The sequence below is a fragment of the Macaca nemestrina genome, chromosome 7, assembly GCF_043159975.1.
Source record: "Macaca nemestrina isolate mMacNem1 chromosome 7, mMacNem.hap1, whole genome shotgun sequence".
In the NCBI taxonomy this organism is placed as follows: Eukaryota; Metazoa; Chordata; class Mammalia; order Primates; family Cercopithecidae; genus Macaca; species Macaca nemestrina.
In genome coordinates this window covers 40,743,677-40,764,799 of record NC_092131.1, presented here as the reverse complement: position 1 = coordinate 40,764,799, position 21,123 = coordinate 40,743,677, and the positions used below count along the sequence as shown (strand labels likewise).

General features: G+C 39.5%; 1 protein-coding gene and 1 long non-coding RNA gene across 17 annotated transcripts in view; one reads left to right on the top strand and one right to left on the bottom strand.

The window, feature by feature from the left end:
* The window catches only part of GARIN2 (golgi associated RAB2 interactor family member 2), a 42,542-nt gene extending 26,967 nt beyond the window's left edge, over positions 1 to 15,575 (top strand). For 5 of the 16 annotated variants that reach the window (XM_071099301.1, XM_024790094.2, XM_024790089.2 and 2 more), the window contains 3 exons: positions 6,102 to 6,130; positions 11,289 to 11,347; positions 14,315 to 14,485. In XM_071099301.1, coding sequence (XP_070955402.1) covers positions 6,102 to 6,130; positions 11,289 to 11,347; positions 14,315 to 14,380 — 154 coding nt within the window. In that variant the 3' untranslated portion in view covers positions 14,381 to 14,485. Of the gene's footprint in view, positions 1 to 6,101; positions 6,349 to 6,384; positions 6,530 to 9,815; positions 11,250 to 11,288; positions 11,364 to 13,581; positions 13,649 to 14,314; positions 14,486 to 15,019 lie in introns of those variants that run through there. The other 11 variants (XR_003016053.2, XR_011625258.1, XM_011726380.3 and 8 more) reach the window with 10 other exon arrangements.
* Positions 1 to 21,123, bottom strand: part of LOC105472844 (uncharacterized) — a 36,146-nt gene that overhangs the window by 8,625 nt on the left and 6,398 nt on the right. The gene's annotated exons all lie outside the window — the stretch shown is intronic.

Here is a 21,123-nt window from a genome sequence, read left to right as displayed (position 1 = left end):
CACTACAATACATGAGTATGACTTTATTAGAAAAGCGTAAGATTTCTTTTAAAAAATGAGATTAAATGAATCCATCCAACTTAGCAATTTGTCCTAAATAATCATTGATCAGGTCTGGTCACTCTGATGTCTTCCTTATGTTTTGTTTCATTCTTATGTCTCAAATCCAGTGCCCCCAAACCTTGTCTAATACTTCAAAAACATACCACAAATCAAAATCTCACAAAGTTAACTGAATCATTTCAGCTACTTCTTTCCTTGCCCAAAACAAATGCCCTAAACCATTAGATTCGCTTTTAATGCCTTTTAAAAAAAATTATGAAAAATAATAAACTTTATTTTTTGCATGCAGTTTTAGATTTACAAAATAACTGAGCAAATAGTGCACAGAGTTCCACACACACATCCCACTGCGCCCTCCTACCAATCCCCCATGGTATCTTCTATTAACGTCTTACATGTGGTACATTTGTTACGGTCAATGAACACATATTAATACATTGTTATTAACTATAGTCCATAGTTTACATTACATTAATGTTTACTCCTTGTGTTGGACAGTTCTGTGGGTTTCATTTTGTTGAGGATTTTGTCATCTATATTCATCTGGGATACTAACCTGTAGTCTTCTTTTTTTGTCATGTCCTTGTCTGGTTTTGGTATCAGGGCAATGCTGGCCTCATAGAATGAGTTAATCATGTTTTGTTAATATTTTGGGGTTTTTTTTCAGTCTCCATTTCATTTATTTCTCCTCTGACTTTTATTAGTTCTTTCCATCTACTAATTTTGAGTTTGGATTATTCATGCTTTTCTAGTTCCTCAAGGTGCATCATTAGGTTATTTATTTGACATCTTCCTAGTTTTTTGATGTAGGTATTTATTACTATAAACTTGACTCTTAATACTGCTTTTGCTGTGCCCCTGTAAGTTTTGGTGTATTGTGTTTCTATTTCCATTTGTGTCAGTAAATTTTTAGATAGCATATTTCATTTCTTCCTTTCATTTAGGAGCATGTTGTTTAATTTTTATGTATTGTATACTTTTGAATGTTCCTATTGTTATTGATTTCTAGTTTTATTCCACTGTGATCAGACAAAATACTTGATAAGATTTAAATTTTTAAAAATTTTTGGATTAACTTTTTGAGATTTGTTTTGCGTCCTAACATACAGTCAGTCAATCCTGGAGAACATTCCATATGCTGATGACAAGAATGTGTACTGTGCAGCTGTTGGATGAAATGTTCTATAAATGTCTGTTAAGTCATTTGGTCTGTGATCTAGTTTAAATTCCATGTTTCTTTGATGATTTTCTGTCTAGATGATTTGTCCTAGGCTAAGAGTGGGTGTTGAAGTCCCCAGCTGTTATTGTATTGGAATCTATATTTGCCTTTAGATCTAATGTTGCTTTATAAATCTGGGTGCTCCAGTGTACATGTGTATTTACAATTGTTATGTCCTCATGTTAAATTGATCCCTTTATAACTATAAAATGACTTTCTTCATCTTTTTTTTACAGTTTCTGACTTAAAGTCTGTTTTATCTGATATAAATATGGCTAATCTTGCCTGACTTTGGTTTCCATTTGCATTGAATATCTTGTTTCATTTCTTCACCTTCAGTCTGTATGTATCTTTACAGGTGAAGTAAGTTTCATGTAGGCAGCATATAGTTGGGTCATTTAAAAGAAAAATCCATTCAGCCAGTCTATATCTTTTAAGTAGGGAATTTAATCTATTTACATTTAAGGTTATTAGTGATAGGTGAAGACTTACTCCTGTCAATTTGTTACATGTTTTCTGGTTGTTTTGTATATCATTTGCTCCTTACTTCTTCTCTTATTATTTTTGCAGTTGAGTGATTTTCTGTAGTGATAAGATTTTATTGCTTTCTCTTTCTCCTTTGTGTATCAGCGCTACCAGGGAGTTTTATAGTTTTGCATGTTTGCATGATGGTGGCTATCATCTTTTCATTTCTATGTATAAGTCCCTTGAGCATTTTTTGTAAGGCCAATCTAGTGATGAATTTCCTTAGTTTTGGTTTATCTGGAAAAGATTTTGATCTTAAGAATTTTCTTAAGATTATTATTTTAAATTCTTTTTCTGACATTTTATATATTTTCTTATTATTGATGTTTGTTACTGGAGAATTATTGTTTTCCTTTGGAAGTGTCATGTATCCTGTGGTCCTATGTTGAGTTCTATGCATCTAATGGAAAAAAATGCCTCTTCCTATTTTATGGAGTAGTGTCACAGGGAAAGACTTATTTGTATGAATGGGTCTTGGGATGTCAGTTCAGTGGGTTGCGTTGGCTTCGGTTCTAAGTGGATGCAATAGTGCAGTCTCCATGTAGTTTCTTCAGCATTTGCAAGTTTCTCAGTGGCCTGGGCTTAGAGAGTTTGTGGCATCAGTGGTGCAGTTTTGCCAGGGTTGGGCTCACCAGGCTGTTTCTCAGATCAGGGACAGACAGGCACATACACACAGTGGGTTGGCCAACCTGGGGTCTGGCTTGCTGGGTTTGGGGCCATGGGCTGTTAATGCAGCCGGGAGCATGATCACACAGTTGTTGTCTGTGAGTAGCAGCCTACAGAAATGTTTCTTAGGCCTGGTGTTTCTCAGAGTTATGCACCAGGGATGTGGGTGCACAGCTGCTTGGGTGCAGGTGATCTGCGGGCATGTTTACAGGGGATGGCCCACATAGCCATTTCTCAAATCTGGAACACTAGTGCAAGTCTGCTTGGCTGACTCAGGGACATGCCCACTGGGGACAGCCTGTGGGCTGTTTCTGAGGCCTGATATGTGGATACAGGGCTGCTTGGCAGCCTGGGGCATGTCCACCTGGGGGACTTATGGGGCTGTTTCTCTGGTCCAGGATAGGGGTTCTTGCCTGTTTGGCTGGTCTGAGGGCATGCCTGTCAGAAGCAACCTGCAGGACTGTGTCTCGGGCCCTGATTTTGGGTGCAGGGTCATTGGGCAGGCCAGGAACATATCTGTAGGGGATGGAGGCACTGTGGAATTGTTTCTTCATGTCCTAAGCACAGGCACACAGCCGTTCTGCTTGCCCAGGGGTATATCAGTTGTTTAGAGGTTCAGGGGTCTCTCTCACTTGAGGGTATGTATGCAGCAGTTTGGCTGGCTCAAGGGTGGGTTTTCCATAGTAAGACTGTCATACTCTCCCTCTGACTATAAGTGCAGCCGTGAGGGTTGGTTTCCCTGCTATGTGAGACCAAAGCCACAGCAGATCCTGGCCCAGGTTCTGCACAGGTGGTGTTGTGGTGTTCAGCCGCCACTGTGGGCTTCGTGGAATGGAGTTGGAGCCTTAGGGCTGGAGAGATGCAGTGGCTAGTGGCCCCACAGAGCAGGTTACTCTCCAGAGGTGGCTCTGATCTCAAGCAGCAGCTTGGCTCACAGGTGGTGATTGGGGAGTAGGAAGTGCATACCTTGTGCTCTTAACCTGGGGCAATGTAGCTGTGTGAATTCCTAGCAACTCCCAAAACTAGCCTCACAAGGCTCAGGGCTTGTGAGGACTGTGGGATGCTCCTGTTGTAAGGACTGTAGGTGTTTTGGGTAGCAATGGGGGCTGGTGGGGCTCTTCTGCTTACCTTTTCCCTGCAATGGGAAGTCTCCCCTGACTCTGGGCAGATCTAGGCCACATGGGTGATATAGGTGCCTCCACACTGTCCTGGACTTTCCATCACCACAGACATGTCTCTGTTCCCCAGCTGTCCTCCAGTGACCTTCCTTTGACACTGCAGTCATATCTTAGCAGTTTATTCATTGCTCTGGTCCTTTCTTGTGGGGGAAGGATGAATGCCAGGGGTCTCTAGTCAGCAATCTTGCTGACATTCACTCTCTGAGAATTTTTCTATACTACCCCTTAATTGCTTTTTAAAATATTAAAAATTATAAGAATAACTTTAATTGTTAGGATGAAAAAGGCTCAGCAGGTACTGTTTCATTAGTCTCACTGTTATGATCACTATTAGAAATGATGAAAAAATGAATCCCTAAATAGCAAAAATCACGGAATTTTAAAGATATAAAAGATCTTGAGAATTAACAAATCTCAAATTAGTCAAGGTCTCACCCCTCCCTTCTCAGCTCCCTACGCCATTTATCAGCTGACTCTACTGGAAAGAAATAAATAGATGAAGAAAAACAAAACAAAACAAATTTTGGTTACAAGTAAAGCCCAATTTAATAAAGCATGGATTTCTTTTTTGTTGCCTATTTGCATCAGGAACATAATTACTAGCTAGAGTCTAATTTGAGAATGTTAATTATGAATGAAAGATGTAATATTTTAAGAACAGAATGGAATTCACTGTATTGCAGAGACATTAGTAAGATTTAATCATGCTAGTGAGGTTGAAAAATAAGTTATATATATTATTTTTCTTTTCCAAAACCATGGATTTCAGTGACACTTTATAACTGTGTACTTTGGAACACTGATAAAAAATTAAGCTGGGTGCAACAGCTCATGCCTGTAATCCCAATACTTTGAGAGGCCCAGGCGGGAGGATCACTTGGGCTCAGGAGCTCAAGACAACCCCGGGCAATATGGCAAGACCCTGTCCCTACAAAAAAGAAAAAATTTTCTGGGCATGGTAGTGAACACCTGAGGTCCCAGTTACTCAGGAGGCTGAGGCAAGGGGATTGCTTGAGCTGGGAGGTCAAGGCTGCAAAGAGCCATGGTAGAGCCACTGCACTCTAGCCTGGCTAACAGAGGGAGACCTCGTCTCAGGAAAAAAAAAAAAGTAAACAATGATCTTGTTGAATATTCTGCCCTCATATTTACTAGTCTTTAAAATTTAAATTGAGCATCTTAAATCTAGATGAGTGAAAAATGTTGGAGACTTAAACTTATCTATACTGTCACTTTAGGTCCTTTAGAAATGAAGAATTTACTTTATAAAGTATTTATATTTTTTCTCATATCTTGACAGTAGTCCTACCATGGCTCTTTCCTTTGTTTTAAAGAGGATAGTGGCAGGCTTTATTTTAATTTGCATCTATTCTTCAAAGTACATTTACTTGATATTTCTCAGTCTCTTGAAACTTTTTATCATTAAGCTTAACCTTCATTTAAGTCACCAGATCCATTTGATAAAGACTATATGAATATTTATTTGCGAACTGTATAGAAAATTACTGTTTTAACATTTACTTTCTGAAAGATCCATTGTAGAACTTGAACTGGGTGTATTTGCCAGACCCCTTAAAATGGATCACAATTATGTCTTTGCATGTTTATTTTATAGGATAATAGCTAAGACAATTTTTCTTCCTAAACTATTTGTTTTATTCAATATTTCCAAAATATTTATTGAAAATGTATCAAGAAATAAGAATTTGGTGAAAATTATGTGACTTAAGTTTATGTTTTAGTATGCCAATGAGGTTAAGGAAATAAGTATTTTAATTATTATCAATTTTAAAAATTAGGAGCACAGAAAATAAGCTTCTTTATCCAAAGACATTTCTTAAAGTGAAATCTTCTAAAAAACTGCTAGCCTCCTCTTTTATCCAACAAACCATAAGAAATGTTATTAAATGTAAATAAGGTACATTATTTGCCTGCAAGATTCCCAAGCGTGGCCACCCCTAGTAAGGCCACAGACTTGGTGGTAAAGAAGTTACCATTAGTTGGTGATTTCTCCTAACCATCCATTTCAGAATTTATCCCCAGGTCTCTTTGAAACCCAATATTCCCAACATAATTGACCTTATTTACGCGGCTTAGCAGCAGCAGCTAACTTCTCTCAGCCTGTTAAGGGAAGGACAAGGAGGCAGCAGTGTTGGGGATGCCAGCAGCCTATGGAGTGACTGGAATAGACATAATAAGAATAGATTACATATTATTACGTACAATAAATTTTTACGGCTTTTACAGATTGAATAGCCCATATGTTGCAGAAATTTAGGTAATTTTAGTCTCATATGTTCTATAATCAGCAATGGCCTAGGCTTGCTAAACATGTTTCATTACCACCCACAAAGCATTTACAGAATTACTGGTTATTTTATATCTAGTAAATCTTGTCTAAATATTTGTGGTTATGCTGGCAAATTTTTGAAATGTGCTATTTATTTTTACAGGAGCTTGAGAACTGAATCAAACACTTCAGGTATGGAACAAATGCCACTACATATTTTATTGTGATCCCTGGTATCCAGTAGTCATCTCTGGTTCCTCCAAGAGTAGGGTGGTTAAGAGCAAAGGAATTCAGCTAGACTTTTGGATGCCTTTCCTTTCTTCACGATGCTCCATTCTGAGAATCCTACACTGAAGAAACTCTTTCTCAAAGCTGATCCTCAGGCTATCTTCCAAGTGGAAAACATTATGGTACTTTACTACTTCACTTTTCTTTTTCTGCACTAGTTTAGTTTCCCAGTTCCCTGGATCTAAATCATCAGGCATAAACCACGCCAAGCCTAGTTCTGCAGACAGCATGCAAACTACAGCAATCATAGGACCTGTCATCCTTGCTGATATGTAACGGGAACGGTCCACAACTAACTTTTTGGTAAATGTAAAATTATCCAGCTCCTCTTTTTTCCTCCTACATCTTTAGCCTTTCCCAGGTGATACTATTTAATGTTTTTGTTTGTTTGTTGTTTTTTTGTGAGGCGTAGTCTTGCTCTGTCACCCAGGCTGGAGTGCAGTGGTGTGATCTTTGCTCACTGCAACCACTCTGCCTTTCGGGTTCAAGTGATTCTCCTGCCTCAGCCTCCTGAGTAGCTGGGATTACAGGCATTCGCCACCACGCCTGACTAAATTTTGTATTTTTCACTATGTTGGCCAGGCTGTTCTCAAACTCCTGATGTCCAGTGATCTGCCCGCCTGGGCCTCCCAAAGTGCTGGGATTATATGAGTGAGCCACCACTCTGGGCCTATTTAATGTTTGGGTTTTATTTGGCGGTGGGGAGTGATGTTTTTTCTTTATATATTGCCATGTTCTAAGAATCTTTAGCCTGTAATGAACTTTTAATGTGGAGGTTGTCTTATAGGCACCTCTTATAGTTTGTCTTATAGGCAAATCTCTCTCTTTGCTGAGTGCTAAAACAGCTCTAAGTTACTTTCAAACCTGGGAGACAGCCCAAGCCTCAGCTTCAGTCATGCACATAAAAGAACACTATGGAAGGAACATTTAACTTGGCATAAGTGAAGAAAAGAAAAAATACTACTTCAAAAAGCAAGAATACTTGAAGGCAGTTTTAGTCACACATACAAGAGTCAGTCCCACAAAAAAAAGCAAATTATTATAGGATAGGATTTTACACAAATGGGACTCGTCTTTGGACCTTCCCATTGGGCTTTTTTTTTTTTTTTTTTTTTTTTTTTCTGAGATAGGGTCTCGCTCTTTCACCCAGGCCAGAGTACAGTGGCACAACCTTGGCTCACTACAACCTTCTCCTCCTGGGTTCAAGCGATTCTCCTGCCCTAGCCTCCCAAGTAGCTGGGATTACAAGTGCCCACCACCACGCCTGGCTAATTTTTGCATTTTTAGTAGAGATGGGGTTTCACCATGTTGGCCAGGCTGGTGTCGAACTCCTGACCTCAGGTGATCCACCCGCCTCGGCCTCCCAAAGTGCTGGGATTATAGGCATGAGCCACTGCACCCTGCCCACATTGGGCTTTAGTGTCTAAAAGTACCAGATGAACTTCACTGTAATGTGGTTTGGCCTATATTCCAATCTATATTATTGAACCTGAGAACATTATAGGGAAATGCTATCATAACTTATAAGAAAAGCACAAAATCTCCTTTGCAGTACAGAATTTTAATCTATTAATTTCTACCCTAAACTGTATTTCATAAAGAAATCAAACTAAATTTGTAGAAATTTCAGAGAGATCTAGTATAGGCAAATATTTTCCTCTTAGTTTCTAAAAGCAAGGGTAAATCTACTAGCAGCCTTACTACTATTAAAAATATTACATGCAATTAGTACACTCTATGTACATTCTAAGACAGTCATGTATTTAGCCATGGAAGTTTCAAATTAATGTAAAGCATCGACATTGTTGTCTTCATTCTCTATATGACTAATTATTTTACCTGTTTTCTAGCACAGACTCAGTTTTGTCCAATTGAACAATTTGATTCCTACCTATCATATATGAAGCACTGTGCAGGCTGTGGGAGGGATTAAAAAAGAATTGGACATAGCTGGGCATAGTGGTGTGTGCCTGTAGTCTCAGCTACTTGGGATGCTGAGGCAGGAGGATGGCTTGAGCCTGGGAGTTTGAGGCTGCAGTGAGCTGTGATTGCACCACTGCACTCCAGCCTAAGCAACAGAGTGAGATGCTGTCTCAAACAAAACAAAACATAGTAAAATAACAGAATATGTTACCTGGCCTTAGGACATGTGCACAAATAATAAAACCAGAATGTATGTTAATTAAGTATATGTTAAGAGAAGAGTCCAGAACTTAGTTTTGGCTCAGGAAAGGAAATAATGAGACTCTATGAAAAAGGCAGGGCCGGGTGCAGTGGCTCACGCCTGTAATCCCAGCACTTTGGGAGGCCAAGGTGGGCAGATCATGAGGTCAGGAGATCGAGGCCATCCTGGCTAACACTGTGAAACCCCGTCTCTACTAAAAAATATAAAACAAAATTAGCCGGGCATGGTGGCGGGCACCTGTAGTCCCAGCTGCTCGGGAGGCTGAGGCAGGAGAATGCCGTGAACCCGGGAAGCGGAGCTTGTAGTGAGCCGAGATGGCGCCACTGCATTCCAGTCTGGGCGACAGAGTGAGACTCCGTCTCAAAAAAATAAAAATTAAAATTAAAAAAGGCAGTCTTTGAGTTAGGAAAGGGGAAAATGAGGATATCCTGAATATAGGAAATGGGGTGAGCAAAATCAAACAAATGGGAAAGTATTGGGCATCTCCAATTCAGGAGTAGTGAGACATGTGGCTGGAAAGCAAGGCAGGAGCCAAATTACGGAAATAACGGATCATGCTAAGAAGTTAGGTAGCTAAAAAGGAGCCACTGAAAGACAGAGAAATGACAACATTAGTGTTATGTTTTAGGATAATTACTCTGACTGCAGTCTCTAAGAGAAGCTGGAGGAGGCTAGAGGTAGGGAGACCAGTTAGAAAGCTACTCTAACAGTCAGATGAAGTGTGCCAAAGTCTGAACCAGGTGAGGAGCAGTCACAGTGGAAACAAGGACATGAATCCATAGTCAACAAGAGTTATTGACTTACTGCCTGTGGGGACCAGAGGAAAAAAAACTGGGTATGTCAGTTTGGGAGACAACATGATGACTAGGTGATAGTAACCTTATGAAACAAGCTGGGAGAAGGAATTGGAAACATTTTGGAGGGGAAAAATTAAGAAATCAACTCTGAAACACTGAAGTTAGAATCAAATGCCCTAGGTTTTGGTTCTAACTACACTTCCTGTATTACATGGTCATTAATCTCTCTGGGCCTCAATTTCCTCAACTATGAAAAGTGTGTGCAAGTGGCTGGGGTGAGGGGAGGAGGAGGGCATGATTAGTTGTCTCAAGACCCTTTTGGCAGTTAAGATTCTATGAGCTGCCATGTTTGTAGTTCTGGGGCTCATCTTTGACAATCTAGCAGGCAGCTTGCAATGGGGATTTGGAAATCAGGAGCTAAGCAAAGATACAGCAAATGAGCAGCAAAATTCCACTCTGGGCTTGTTAAATCACAAGGGTGGTACAACATACAAAATGGGCATGCAGTTTTCCACAAAGTATTAATTATTTTCTCTGTTTTTTCTTATGTATTTCTTATTTCTTTCCACCTTTTTCTCCCATGTTTTCCCACTTTTCTCTTACTTAGGCTTGTATAGTTTTTCAGTTTTTCCCCTGATTAGCATTTCTTTCCCCATTTTCACTCTCCTCTAAATCACCTGTTCCCCTTCCATACACTTTTACTCTCAACACCCTGTATCCCAAGAAAAGCAGACTAGCTGAATCTTAATCCCTCATTTTATTAAATGTAATTGGAGTGCAAATTAAAAATGAGTCTGTAATTCTAATTTATATTATATGTGGAAATCAGAATAATAACTGCTCTGCACAGTAGTAAAACAAATTCCTGGCACTGTTAAGCTCATCTGATTCACATTCACCCAGCTCCTGGGCAGTGCTAGTTAGGGACCATGATCTCAAATTCATCTTCTCAAACCTCTCAACAGTTTGTGAAAATTACTTTTTTTTCTCCTTTCTGCATAATGTTTTGGGATAAAGTGGCACTTCAAATGCACTGTTTGTATGACAAGTTTAAGAATGAAATAGGGTCCACATTAAATTTGTCTCTCTGGATCTGGGTTAATTTCTCTTTCTTTCTCTTTCTCTCTCTCTCTTTCTTTTTTTTTTTTTTTTTTTTTTTTTTTTTTTTTTTTTGAGACGAGTCTTACTCTGTTGCCCAGGCTGGAGTGCAGTGGCACGATCTCAACTCACTGCAACCTCTGCCTCCCAGGTTCAAGCGATTCTCCTGCCTCAGTCTCCTGAGTAGCTGGGACTACAGATGCATGCCACTATGCCCAGCTAATTTTTTTTGTTGTTGTTGTTGGTAGAGATGGGGTTTCACTGTGTTAGCCAGGATGGTCTCAATCTCCTGACCTCATGATCCGCCCACCTCAGCCTCCCAAATTGCTGGGATTATAGGCATGAGCCACTACGCCCGGCCCCATTTCTCTACTTTCTGAACTTGAAGTTTTTGCCTTTCTAGGATTAATTTTCTTTTACTTTTTAAATTTTTTTTATAGTGAGCCCAAATTATAGGCTTATCTCTGGTTCTTTGATATTTTTTCAGAGACAAAGGATAGAGATTCAAGAAAAGAACAGAAGGGAAAATCACATTAAATATTGGGAGTTTCCTTCCCACCCTTACCCATCTTTCTTTTCCATGTTCCTCTTAAATATTACAAACCAAATTCCTTGGAATCCTAAGCAGCCAGGTTTATTCTTTGTTTATAAAACCCAGGCTTAATAAAAAAGGAGGGAGCCCTCTAAAAGGGAACCTGCTTGTGAAATTCAACAATAGGCTCCATTGCAAGAATAAATACATTTTTGATGAGGTGGTTAGGACATAATCTGAATTTCATATTCAAAATAAGTTCTTTCTCCTTCTGTGCCTTTTTTTTTTCCTGCTTTTGACTTTTTTTCTTTCTTTCTCACTTCCTCTCTATTGATCTCTTCTCTACTTTCCCTACTCTTTTTCTTTTTTCCCTCTGGTTCTCTCCCCTCATATCAAATCTCCTTCTAATTTCCTCAAACTTGTGCCTCATCTGTCTCCCCTTTTCTCAAGGGAATGAATGTGAGGAAAGAAAAGTAAAACAGAAAAAGACAAAGTTGGTGGAAAAACATGTAAGACAACCGAAAGGTAACTTTTTAATTATAAGTCTCTATAGGAATACATGATAGCTATGATACTGTCACACAAAAAAGTTGTCAGTAAGTGGGGTCTTTTAACATTAAATCTTATTCTACTGTAGTAACAATATAAGTGGAATGAAATGTTAGGGGTTTGTTGTGGTTTCTGCTCTAGAATCCATCATGGGTCAAAAGATAACATCAGCACAGGGAAGAGGAGACGGGGCTTCAGGTGAGGCACTGGAAGAGAATTATGTGTTGTGCTACCATAGCGATTCCTCTCATTTCTGTACTTCTTTGCAACCTTATCATGCTATTTCCCAACCTGCTTTTTAGATCAGCCAATACAATTAAGACCTCTTTTTTTCATAGCAAAAGGATACGGATATTCGTAGAGTGCCTGCACGGCTGTCATGTACAGTTGTGTAGCTTGTACACACCATCCATGTTGTAGTTTATGTGCAATTCATAATCTGCACAGCTGTATGCGGTGGCCCTGGCCTACTGTATTCTAAGTTTCTTTGAAACACCAGCTCTGCAGTGCGTTGCTGAAGAATGAAACTTCTCTCAGCCATGATAACAATACCCGGTAGCACAGAAAGAGTTGAAGCAAATGCAATTCTAGGGCCATTGTGTCTTCTGTTGCCTCCTTCATAAAGCTAATGCTGTGTGTGTGTGTGTGTGTGTGTGTATGTGTGTACCAGGGCTGAGTTCACAGAATTGAAGAGGGGAGGTTGGTGGACCACGGTGGCCTGGGCAGTAACCCCTTCCCCATCCTGGCAGGGCCTTACTGATGGAATCAAGGTGCCCACTCTTCTGTCCATCCTTCTGTCACTCTGCCACCAAAAAGCCAGCTTAGCACTTGAGCATTTTGTTTATTTACTTGTTTATTTTTTCTGTTTGTTTGTTTGTTTGTTTTTGTTTTTCGAGACAGAATCTTGCTCTGTCGCCCAGGCTGGAGTGCAGTGGTGCAATCTCGGCTCACTACAACCTTTGCCTCCTGGGTTCAAGTGATTCTCATGCCTCAGCCTCCCGAGTAGCTGGGACTACAGGCACATACCACCACGCCTGGCTAACTTTTGTATTTTTAGTAGAGACAGGGTTTCACCATGTTGGCCAGGCTGGTCTCAAACTCCTGACCTCAAGTGATCTGCCCGCCTTGGCCTCCCAAAGTGCTGGGATTAAAGGCGTAAGCCACCGTACCTGGCTGAGCATTTTGTTTATTAACAGGGCCCCGCCAAGATACACACTGTAGGTGAAAGGTAATGGACCAGAGCAGAACAATGTGGCTGAAAAACAACAAATGTCCACACTCAATAATCCCCTGGCCTCCATATATATTTCCTGATCTGTACCTGTTCTTTTGTGACTTCTTTCCCCCTTAAGAACGCTCCTGCCAGGCACAGTGGCTCACACCTGTAATCCCAGCACTTTGGGAGGCCGAGGCGGGTGGATCACAAGGTCAAGAGATCGAGACCAGCCTGGCCAACATGGTGAAACCCCATCTCTACTAAAAATACAAAAATTAGCCGGGCGTGGTGGTGCGTGCCTATAATCTCAGCTACTCGGGAGACTGAGGCAGGAGAATCGCTTGAACCCGGGAGGTGGAGGTTGCAGTGAGCTGGGATTATGACACTGCACTCCAGCCTGGCAATAGAGTGAAACTCCATCTCAAACAAACAAACAAACCAACCAACCAACAAACAAAACATGCTCCTAATATTCCCTGTAACTTGCTGTATGGTGTGGAGACAGTGATGGGTGGCATACAGGGTGACACGTGCTGGCTCCTACATCCACCTAGACAGAGTCCAAAGTCCTGCCATCTTTCAATATAGTATGGAATTTAAACAGAGAAATTACTTTCAAGATAATTCAATATTTTACAATGATTTCAATCCCTTGATGGATATATTCAGCAACAAAATTTCAAAAATTAGGGTCTCATTAAGACAGAGCTGCAAATGCAAAGAATGACAAAAAAATTATATATACCATATTTAAATTTTGACTTATTAAATTGAAAAGGTTGCTCCCAAATACTTATATTTTGAATAACTGATATATGGGAAAAAGTAGATTTTTTTTTTTAATGGTAGAAAAAGTTAGTTACTAATACAGACTTCATATTGTTACAAATAATGTGAAAGATTTCATCTTATTACCACTGAAGTAATGTGAAAGTTATTTGAACTCTTATTTACTATAGCATATTATGATGTTTGTAGGTCTTATGACCAAATCTTAGGACTCAGTACAGCACAGATTAAGAACTTGCAAAGAATTCAATAGCAGGTATAGAATTTTAATTTTATTTTTTGTTTGTTTTAATTTTTGCTAGAAATTTAAAAGAGTAAAAGCCCATAATCTTAATCTTAACATCCTGAATGGATAGGTTTTTCCTTGAGTAGAAACAGCTTTTAAAAACAACAATTTTAAGAAATTAAGTTTCTTGGCCGAGTGCGGTGGCTCACGCCTGTAATCCCAGCACACTGGGAAGCCAAGGCAGGTGGATCACCTGAAGTCAGGAGTTTGAGACCAGCCTGACCAACATGGTGAAACCTTATCTCTACTAAAAACACAAAAGTCAGCTGGGCATGGTTGCTGGCGCCTGTAATCCCAGCTACTCGGGAGGATGAGGCATGAAAACTATTTGAACCCGGGAGGCAGGGGTTTCAGTGAGCCGAGATTGTGCCACTGCACTCTAGCCTGGGTGACAGTGAAACTTTGTCTCAAAAAAAAAAAAAAAAAAAAAAAAGAAATTAAGTTTAATAATGTTTTAATGGCTAGATTTAAAAAAATGAGATCTTATTCATCCAAAGGATCTTTATTTTTTATATCAAGAAGAAAAGTTGTAGTATAAATATACTTTTCTATGTTTCATTCATTTATTTTACCTGTATTTAGTTTCTCTTGTCTTATACTTAATAGTAACAACATTAAAAATATTCTGTATTTCAGACTTTTGAATTAAATGGACTGACTTCTCCACCTTTTCTAAAAATCAGATACAAACTACTAAACTAAAAAGCAAACACAGCTCAGGAAAAGACATTCAGCGCAAGAGGAAAACCAAGCAGTGTCTTCTATGTGGCAGAAATAAAGCCTATTACTAATTATTAAGAATTCAAATCCATGTCAACCTAATTTCATAAAACTTAACTATTTTAATTGTGGATATCTATTTTAAAGGAAGCTAGAAGACTATGCAAAACTATAAGATTTTCAATTCATAAACTCAGTTTTTATCCATGGGGTTTCTTTTCTTTGGGATTGATGGAAAAATTTGTTATTCTCTTGGTTTCACTTTTCTCATTTGTACATTAGTCCAACACTGTTTTGTTTCTAACATTGGAGAATGTGGGATCAATCAAAGTGGGGACAGTGTTCATTTCATCTTTTGTTATAGCTGAGTACCTGGTGCTGAGAGACAGTATTTATTGAATCAGTGTGTCATTTTCAAACAAGTTAAAAAAAAATCCATGTACTTTTAAAAATAAGAAAGAAACTACAGACAGTCCCCATCCAGAGAATGGTTTGACTTTTTAAAAGCCATTGCTTATTTTCTAAAAGCTGCCAGTCATGCTACAACATGTTTTTTATCCATTATCTCACTTAATCTTCACAGTAATATGAGGGACACTATTATTTTTCCTTGTTTTACAGGTGGTGAAAGTGAAGCTTAGAGGTTAAAGTTACTTGTCCAAGTCACACAGCTAGAAAATGGTGGAGGTGGCCTCTGAACCCAAGAAACCCAACAGCCAAGCTAAATGAAAATTTGCGATTCACATTAGAACTCATGCTTTTAAATTCAGAGTAAGGGTAGTTAGGTTTTTTAAAAAGCTATAGAAATATATTTAACTCAAATTTCACACAAATAGTACTGGTTTTTCTACTGTGAACTGAGAATATCTCTTATCTCCATCTTTCCCTTCCTGTCCCACAGGCAACCCTCTAGAACTGGGCAGTCCAATACGGTGGCCAGTAGGCATATATGGCTATTGAGCACCTGCAGTGTAGCTAGTGTGACTGAGAAACTGAATTTTAGATTATTTTAAATAAATGTAAATTCTAATTTTAAAACTAGAACAGTGTAGAATATTTTTCCATTAAATGCAACTTTATTGTTTTGGTAGGGCTACATTTTTCACTTCAACTGTTGAAAATCTAGTGTCCAAATTGAGATATACTGTAAGTGTAAAATATATGCCAGATTTGGAAGTCTTTGAGAAAAGAAGAATGTAAAATATTTAATATGTGTTATATTGATTATATGTTTAAATAATATTTGAATATATTGGTTAAATAAAAATATTTAAGGATTACTTTCATCTGTTTCTTTTTACTTTTTTGATGTGCCTATTAAGCAATGTGTCACAAATTACATATATGAAAAAAAAAATGTGGCTCATGATAGATTTCCATCAGATAACACTGCTCTAGAGAAAAACCATCTACCCAGTCTCTTGGCCCACAGTCTAGGGAATTCCTCCTCCTCTTCTCCCTGCTGTTCCAAAGTCAGAAGGTTTCCAACCTTCACAGTCAGGAGTAAACACAGAGATTCCACGAAACCGAGAGGAGACTAACGTTTTTAAGTTAGGTATATACATAAACCAACAGTTTCTAATTTGGAGATGGCTATATCATCATAGAAACTGTTTTCTTGATACAGATTGTTGGTAACTTTTACTTTTGTTTGCTTGGGGGGAAAAAGATTATCTGATAAATTGATTCTTACAGGTAGAAAGCTATAACTATAAGTTACAACTTTCTATCTAGCAACATAATCCTTCAAAAGGCAATATACACTGTAGTTGGTGTACAACCACCTTGGAAAAGAGTTTGGAAAATTAAGTTAAGACATATGATCAGCTTGATGTGGTCGCTCATGCCTATAATCCCAGCACTTTGGGAAGCTGAGGCAGGAGGACTGCTTGGGCCCAGGAGTTTGAGACCAGCCTGGGTAACAAAGTAAGACCCTGTCTCTACAAAAAATTAGCCGGGTGTGATGGCCCATATCTATAGTCCCAGTTACTCAGGCGACTGAGGATGGAAGACTGCTTGAGCTCTGGAGGTCGAGGTTGCAGTGTGACCCATGATCATGCCACTATACTGCAACCTGGGTAACAGAGCAAGACCCTCTCTCAAAAAAAAAAAAAAAAAAAAAAAAAAAAGATATATGATCAAATTTCAAAAAAACCTAAAAACATGTTCACAAGACACATATTCAAAATAAGATTCGTACACAAATAGTCACAGTTTTGTTCATAACAGCAAAAAACTGGAAACACCCAAATGCCCATCAACTGGTGAATAACTATACAAATTGTTGTATGGTCATACAGTGATACTACTTAGCAACAAAAAGAAACTTAACTATTAAATACAAAAGTTCTCCCTTATCCACAGTCATGCTTTCCACAGTTTTAGTTACCTGTGGTCAAAAAATATTAAATAGTTCCAGAAATAAATAATTCATAGGTTTTAAATTACATGCCATTCTAAGTAGCATGATGAAATCTCACACCATCCCACCTGCAACAGGGATCATCCCCTTGCAGCTATCCAGGTTGTTTATGTTACCTGCCCCTTAGTCAGTAGCCTTCTCGATGATCAGATAGAAAAACAGTATATACAGGGTTCTGTACCATCCAAGGTTTCAGGCATCCACGAGGGGTCTTGGAAGGTATCCCGTGAAGATGGGGGGTGAGTGGACTACTGTAGATGCAACAATACATGGATGAACCTTAGAAACAGGTTGGGTACATGCTATATAATTCCATTTATATGAAGATTTAGGAGACAAAACTAATTTATAAAGACAAATCAGATTGGTGGTTGCCTGGGGTTGTGGGTAGCCAGGAGGATATTGACTGCAAAGTAGTTTGAGGAAACTTTTTAAGGTGATGAAAATGTCCTTTTTTTCTTTTTTTTTTTTGAGACACGATCTTGTTCTGAAGTGCAGTAATGGCACTGTAACCTCATCCTCTTGGGCTCAAATGACCTTCCAACCTCAGTCTCTGAAGTAGCTTGAATTACAGGCATACCGTATGCAGCCACCATATGCAGCTAATTTTTAATTTTTTCTGTAGAGACAGGGTCTTGCTATGTTGCCCAGAACTGGTCTCAACCCCCTGTCCTCTAGTGATTTTCTCACCTTAGCCTCTCAAAGTTCAGGGATTACAGGCCTGAGCCACTGGGTCCAGCATGATGTAAATATTCTATCTCCTGATTGCGGCAGTGGTTACATTAGTGTGTACATTTATCCGACTACTTTAAAATAGGTGCCTTTTATTTGCATATAAATTATATGTCAATAGGCCAAGCTTAGTGGCTCGCACCTGCAATCCCAGCACTTTAAGAGGCTGAGGCCAGTGAATCACTTGAGGTCGGAGTCAGAGACCAGCCTGGCCAACATGGTGAAACCCCTCCTCTACTAAAAACACAAAAAAAATTAACTGGGCCTGGTGGCTGGCAGCTGTAATCCCAGCTACTAGGGAGGCTGAGGTAGGAGAATTGCTTGAACCTGGGAGGCAGAGGTTGCATTGAGCCGAGATCATGCCACTGTACTCCAGCCTGGGTGACAGGGTGAGACTGTGTCTTTAAAAAAAAATAAAAACATGATAATTTGTGTCTATAGTACTTATCACACATTAGATTATTTGGTAGTTTTAAAAATATGTCTACAGCCAGGCATAGTGGCTCACGCCTGTAATCCCAGCACTTTGGGAGGCTGAGGCAGGCAGATCATGAGGTCAGGAGATCAAGACCATCCTGGCTAACATGGTGAAACCCCGTCTCTACTAAAAATACAAAAATATTAGCCAGGCATGGTGGCAGGCGCCTGTAGTCCCAGCTACTCAGTAGGCTGAGGCAGAAGAATGGCGTGAATCCGGGAAGCGGAGCTTGCAGTGAGCCAAGATCATGCCACTGCACTCCAGCCTGGGGGACAGAGCAAGACTCCGTCTCAAAAAATACATATATATATATGTCTACAAATGCTTTATTCTCCTCCCTTCAAGGGATGGAGCCTATTCCCCTTCCTTTGGGTACAGATTGGACTTAGGGACTTGCTTCTAGACAATAAGGTGGCAGTAGTGGTGTGTGGTTTTGGAGACTAGGTCATAAAATAGCCCTATGGTTTCTGTCTTTGTTGCTCCCTCTCTTAAGTCATTTGCCCTGGGGGAAGCCAACTGTCACATTCTTAGATCATTTGCCCTGGGGGAAAACCAGCTGTTCCTTATGACAAGAAACAGAGGCCAAGTCTTATGACAAGGAACAAGGCCAAATGACAAGGAACAGAGACCACTAGCTAACAGACATGTGAGACTCCTGGAAGCAGATCCTTTAGTCCCAGTCATGCCTTCAGGTGACTGCAATCCCAGCCGACACCCAGCTAAGCTGGTGTCAGAGCCACCCAGCTAAGCTGCTTCTGGCTTCCTGACCTGCAACAAGGGAGAAATTACATTTGCATGTAATTATGTATCACAAAATCTGATTTATCTCTAATTCTACTATTCTGTGTATATTTTAGATGAGAACTTTCGAAATGTTGACTAAAGTGCTGAACACCCTTTGAAATCGCTCCGTTTTCTTCATTAAAGTGAATTGTCACATTTTACCAAGATCCTAGGTATATTCATAGCCTATATTCAGTCTAAACTTAAAAGGAAAAAAAATCAGTGCATTTTTATGCCTGTTGCCAAATTGTTCTCAGCTCTCCAGTGCCCTGAGCTGAGATAACAAGGCTTGGGAGACTTGTTTGCTGTTCTGCCTTCCTGCATTTGCTTGAAGTGTTACCCAGAGGCCATGAGGCCTGAAAGCTTTCAGTCTAAATACTTAGTCAGGTCCCGGCACCAGCTACAGATTTACACAGCTACAAATTTAAAACCATTTATATTTCCAAATACGGCTTTTAAAATTCCTCTAAAATTATTCTGAAAAAAAAAAGAAAATAGTATCTATTTTCTCCAAGAGCCCTAAAAGGGATCCACTGTCCTGTTTCCATGTCTCCCATTCCATCAACACATTTTTATTTTATTTTATTTTTTTGGAGACAGAGTCTCACTCTGTCACCCAGGCTGGAGTGCAGTGGTACAATCTCAGCTCACTGCAATCTCTGCCTCCCAGGTTCAAGTGATTCTCCTGCCTCAGCCTCCCAAGTAGCTGGGACTACAGGTGCGCGCCACCACGCCTGGCTAAATTTTGTATTTTTTGAAGAGACAGGGTTTTACCATGTTGCCCAGGCTGGTCATGAACTCATGAGTTCAGGCGATACGCCCGCCTTGGCCTCCCAATGCACTAGGCATGAATACACCTAGGATCTTGGTAAAATGTGAGAATTCACTTTAATGAAGAAGAGCGATTTCAAAGGGTGTTCAGCACTTTAATCAACATTTCATAAGTTCTCATCTAAAATATACACAGAAGGACAAGCTCTTTTAATAGTAGAATTAGAGATAAATGAGATCTGGTGGAAGACCAATACCTATTCCAATTCTGCCATAGTATATCACATGAGAAGGTAGGGCTTTTCTGAGAAAGAAATTTGCAAAGCCTCAGATATCTGCTTCTACTGACAGGTTTTACAAGTTTCTAGTTAGCACTACCTCCTATATCTGATCTGTAATTTCCATCTGAAACTCCCTTCCTCTGGGTGACTTCTCCCAGTCTGTCTCATGACAGGTGGGAAGAAACCTAGTGCAACAGTCCAGGCAAAAGATGATGATGGCCTGGAGTAGGGTGGTAGCAGTGGGGATGGGGAGAAGTGGTTAGATTCTGGATATATTTTGAAGGTAGATAAACAGGATTTCCTGATGGGTTGAATGTGCCATGTGAAAGAACACCTGAATAACTGGAAACTGCGTCAAAATCAATAGTTCTGCCATATAAAATTTGCAATACTCATCAGAAATTTAAACGAAGATTCCGGCTGATAGATGAATACAGGATTCTGGAATTTAGGGCAGAAGTTCAGAGTAAAGATAAATTTGGAGTGAACAGTATATAGACGAAATTTGAAGCCATGAGACCAGATGAAAGCAAGTGAGTGACAAAGAACATCATGATAAAAATAAAGACAAACAGTTAATACATACTATTCCAGCACTGTTCTAAGCACTGTCATATATAAATTAACTTTGTCTTCACAAGCACTGTAGGAGATAGCTACTTTTATTATACTCATTTTACAAATAACAAAGCTGAATTTCAGAGAAATTAACTGACTTTCTTCTAATCAGACAGCTAGCAAGTGACAGAGCTGGGATTCAAACCCAAGCAAAGAGAAAAGTAAAATATTCCATTTTAGAGCTTTGGGACACTCCAAATATTAGCAGAGAGATAAATAAGAGCCAGCAAAGGGTTTTGAGGAAGAGGTTCCAGTGACATGGGAAGGGAAGTAAGAATGGTGTTTCAGAAGCCCAGAGAAGAAAATGGAGAAAATTATCAGCTTCATCAGATACTGCAGACAGGTCACATAAGATGACTGAAAACTGACTTTTGCATTTAACGAAGTGGCTGAAATCAGTGACTTTACATACATGTCAAGTGGAGTGAGTTCAAGAGAGAATAGGAAAAGAGGCATTAGAGTTCCACTCTTTGCTTGTTTGTTTTGAAACAGAGTCTCACTCTGTCCACCAGGCTAGAGTGCAGTGGTGTGAGCCACCGTGCCCAGCACACATGTAAATATTAATTAAAGTAGTATCGAAATTTTTCACACAAAACGAAAGTGTGATTGGGAGCTTGGTGAGGAAAAGATATAGGTAATT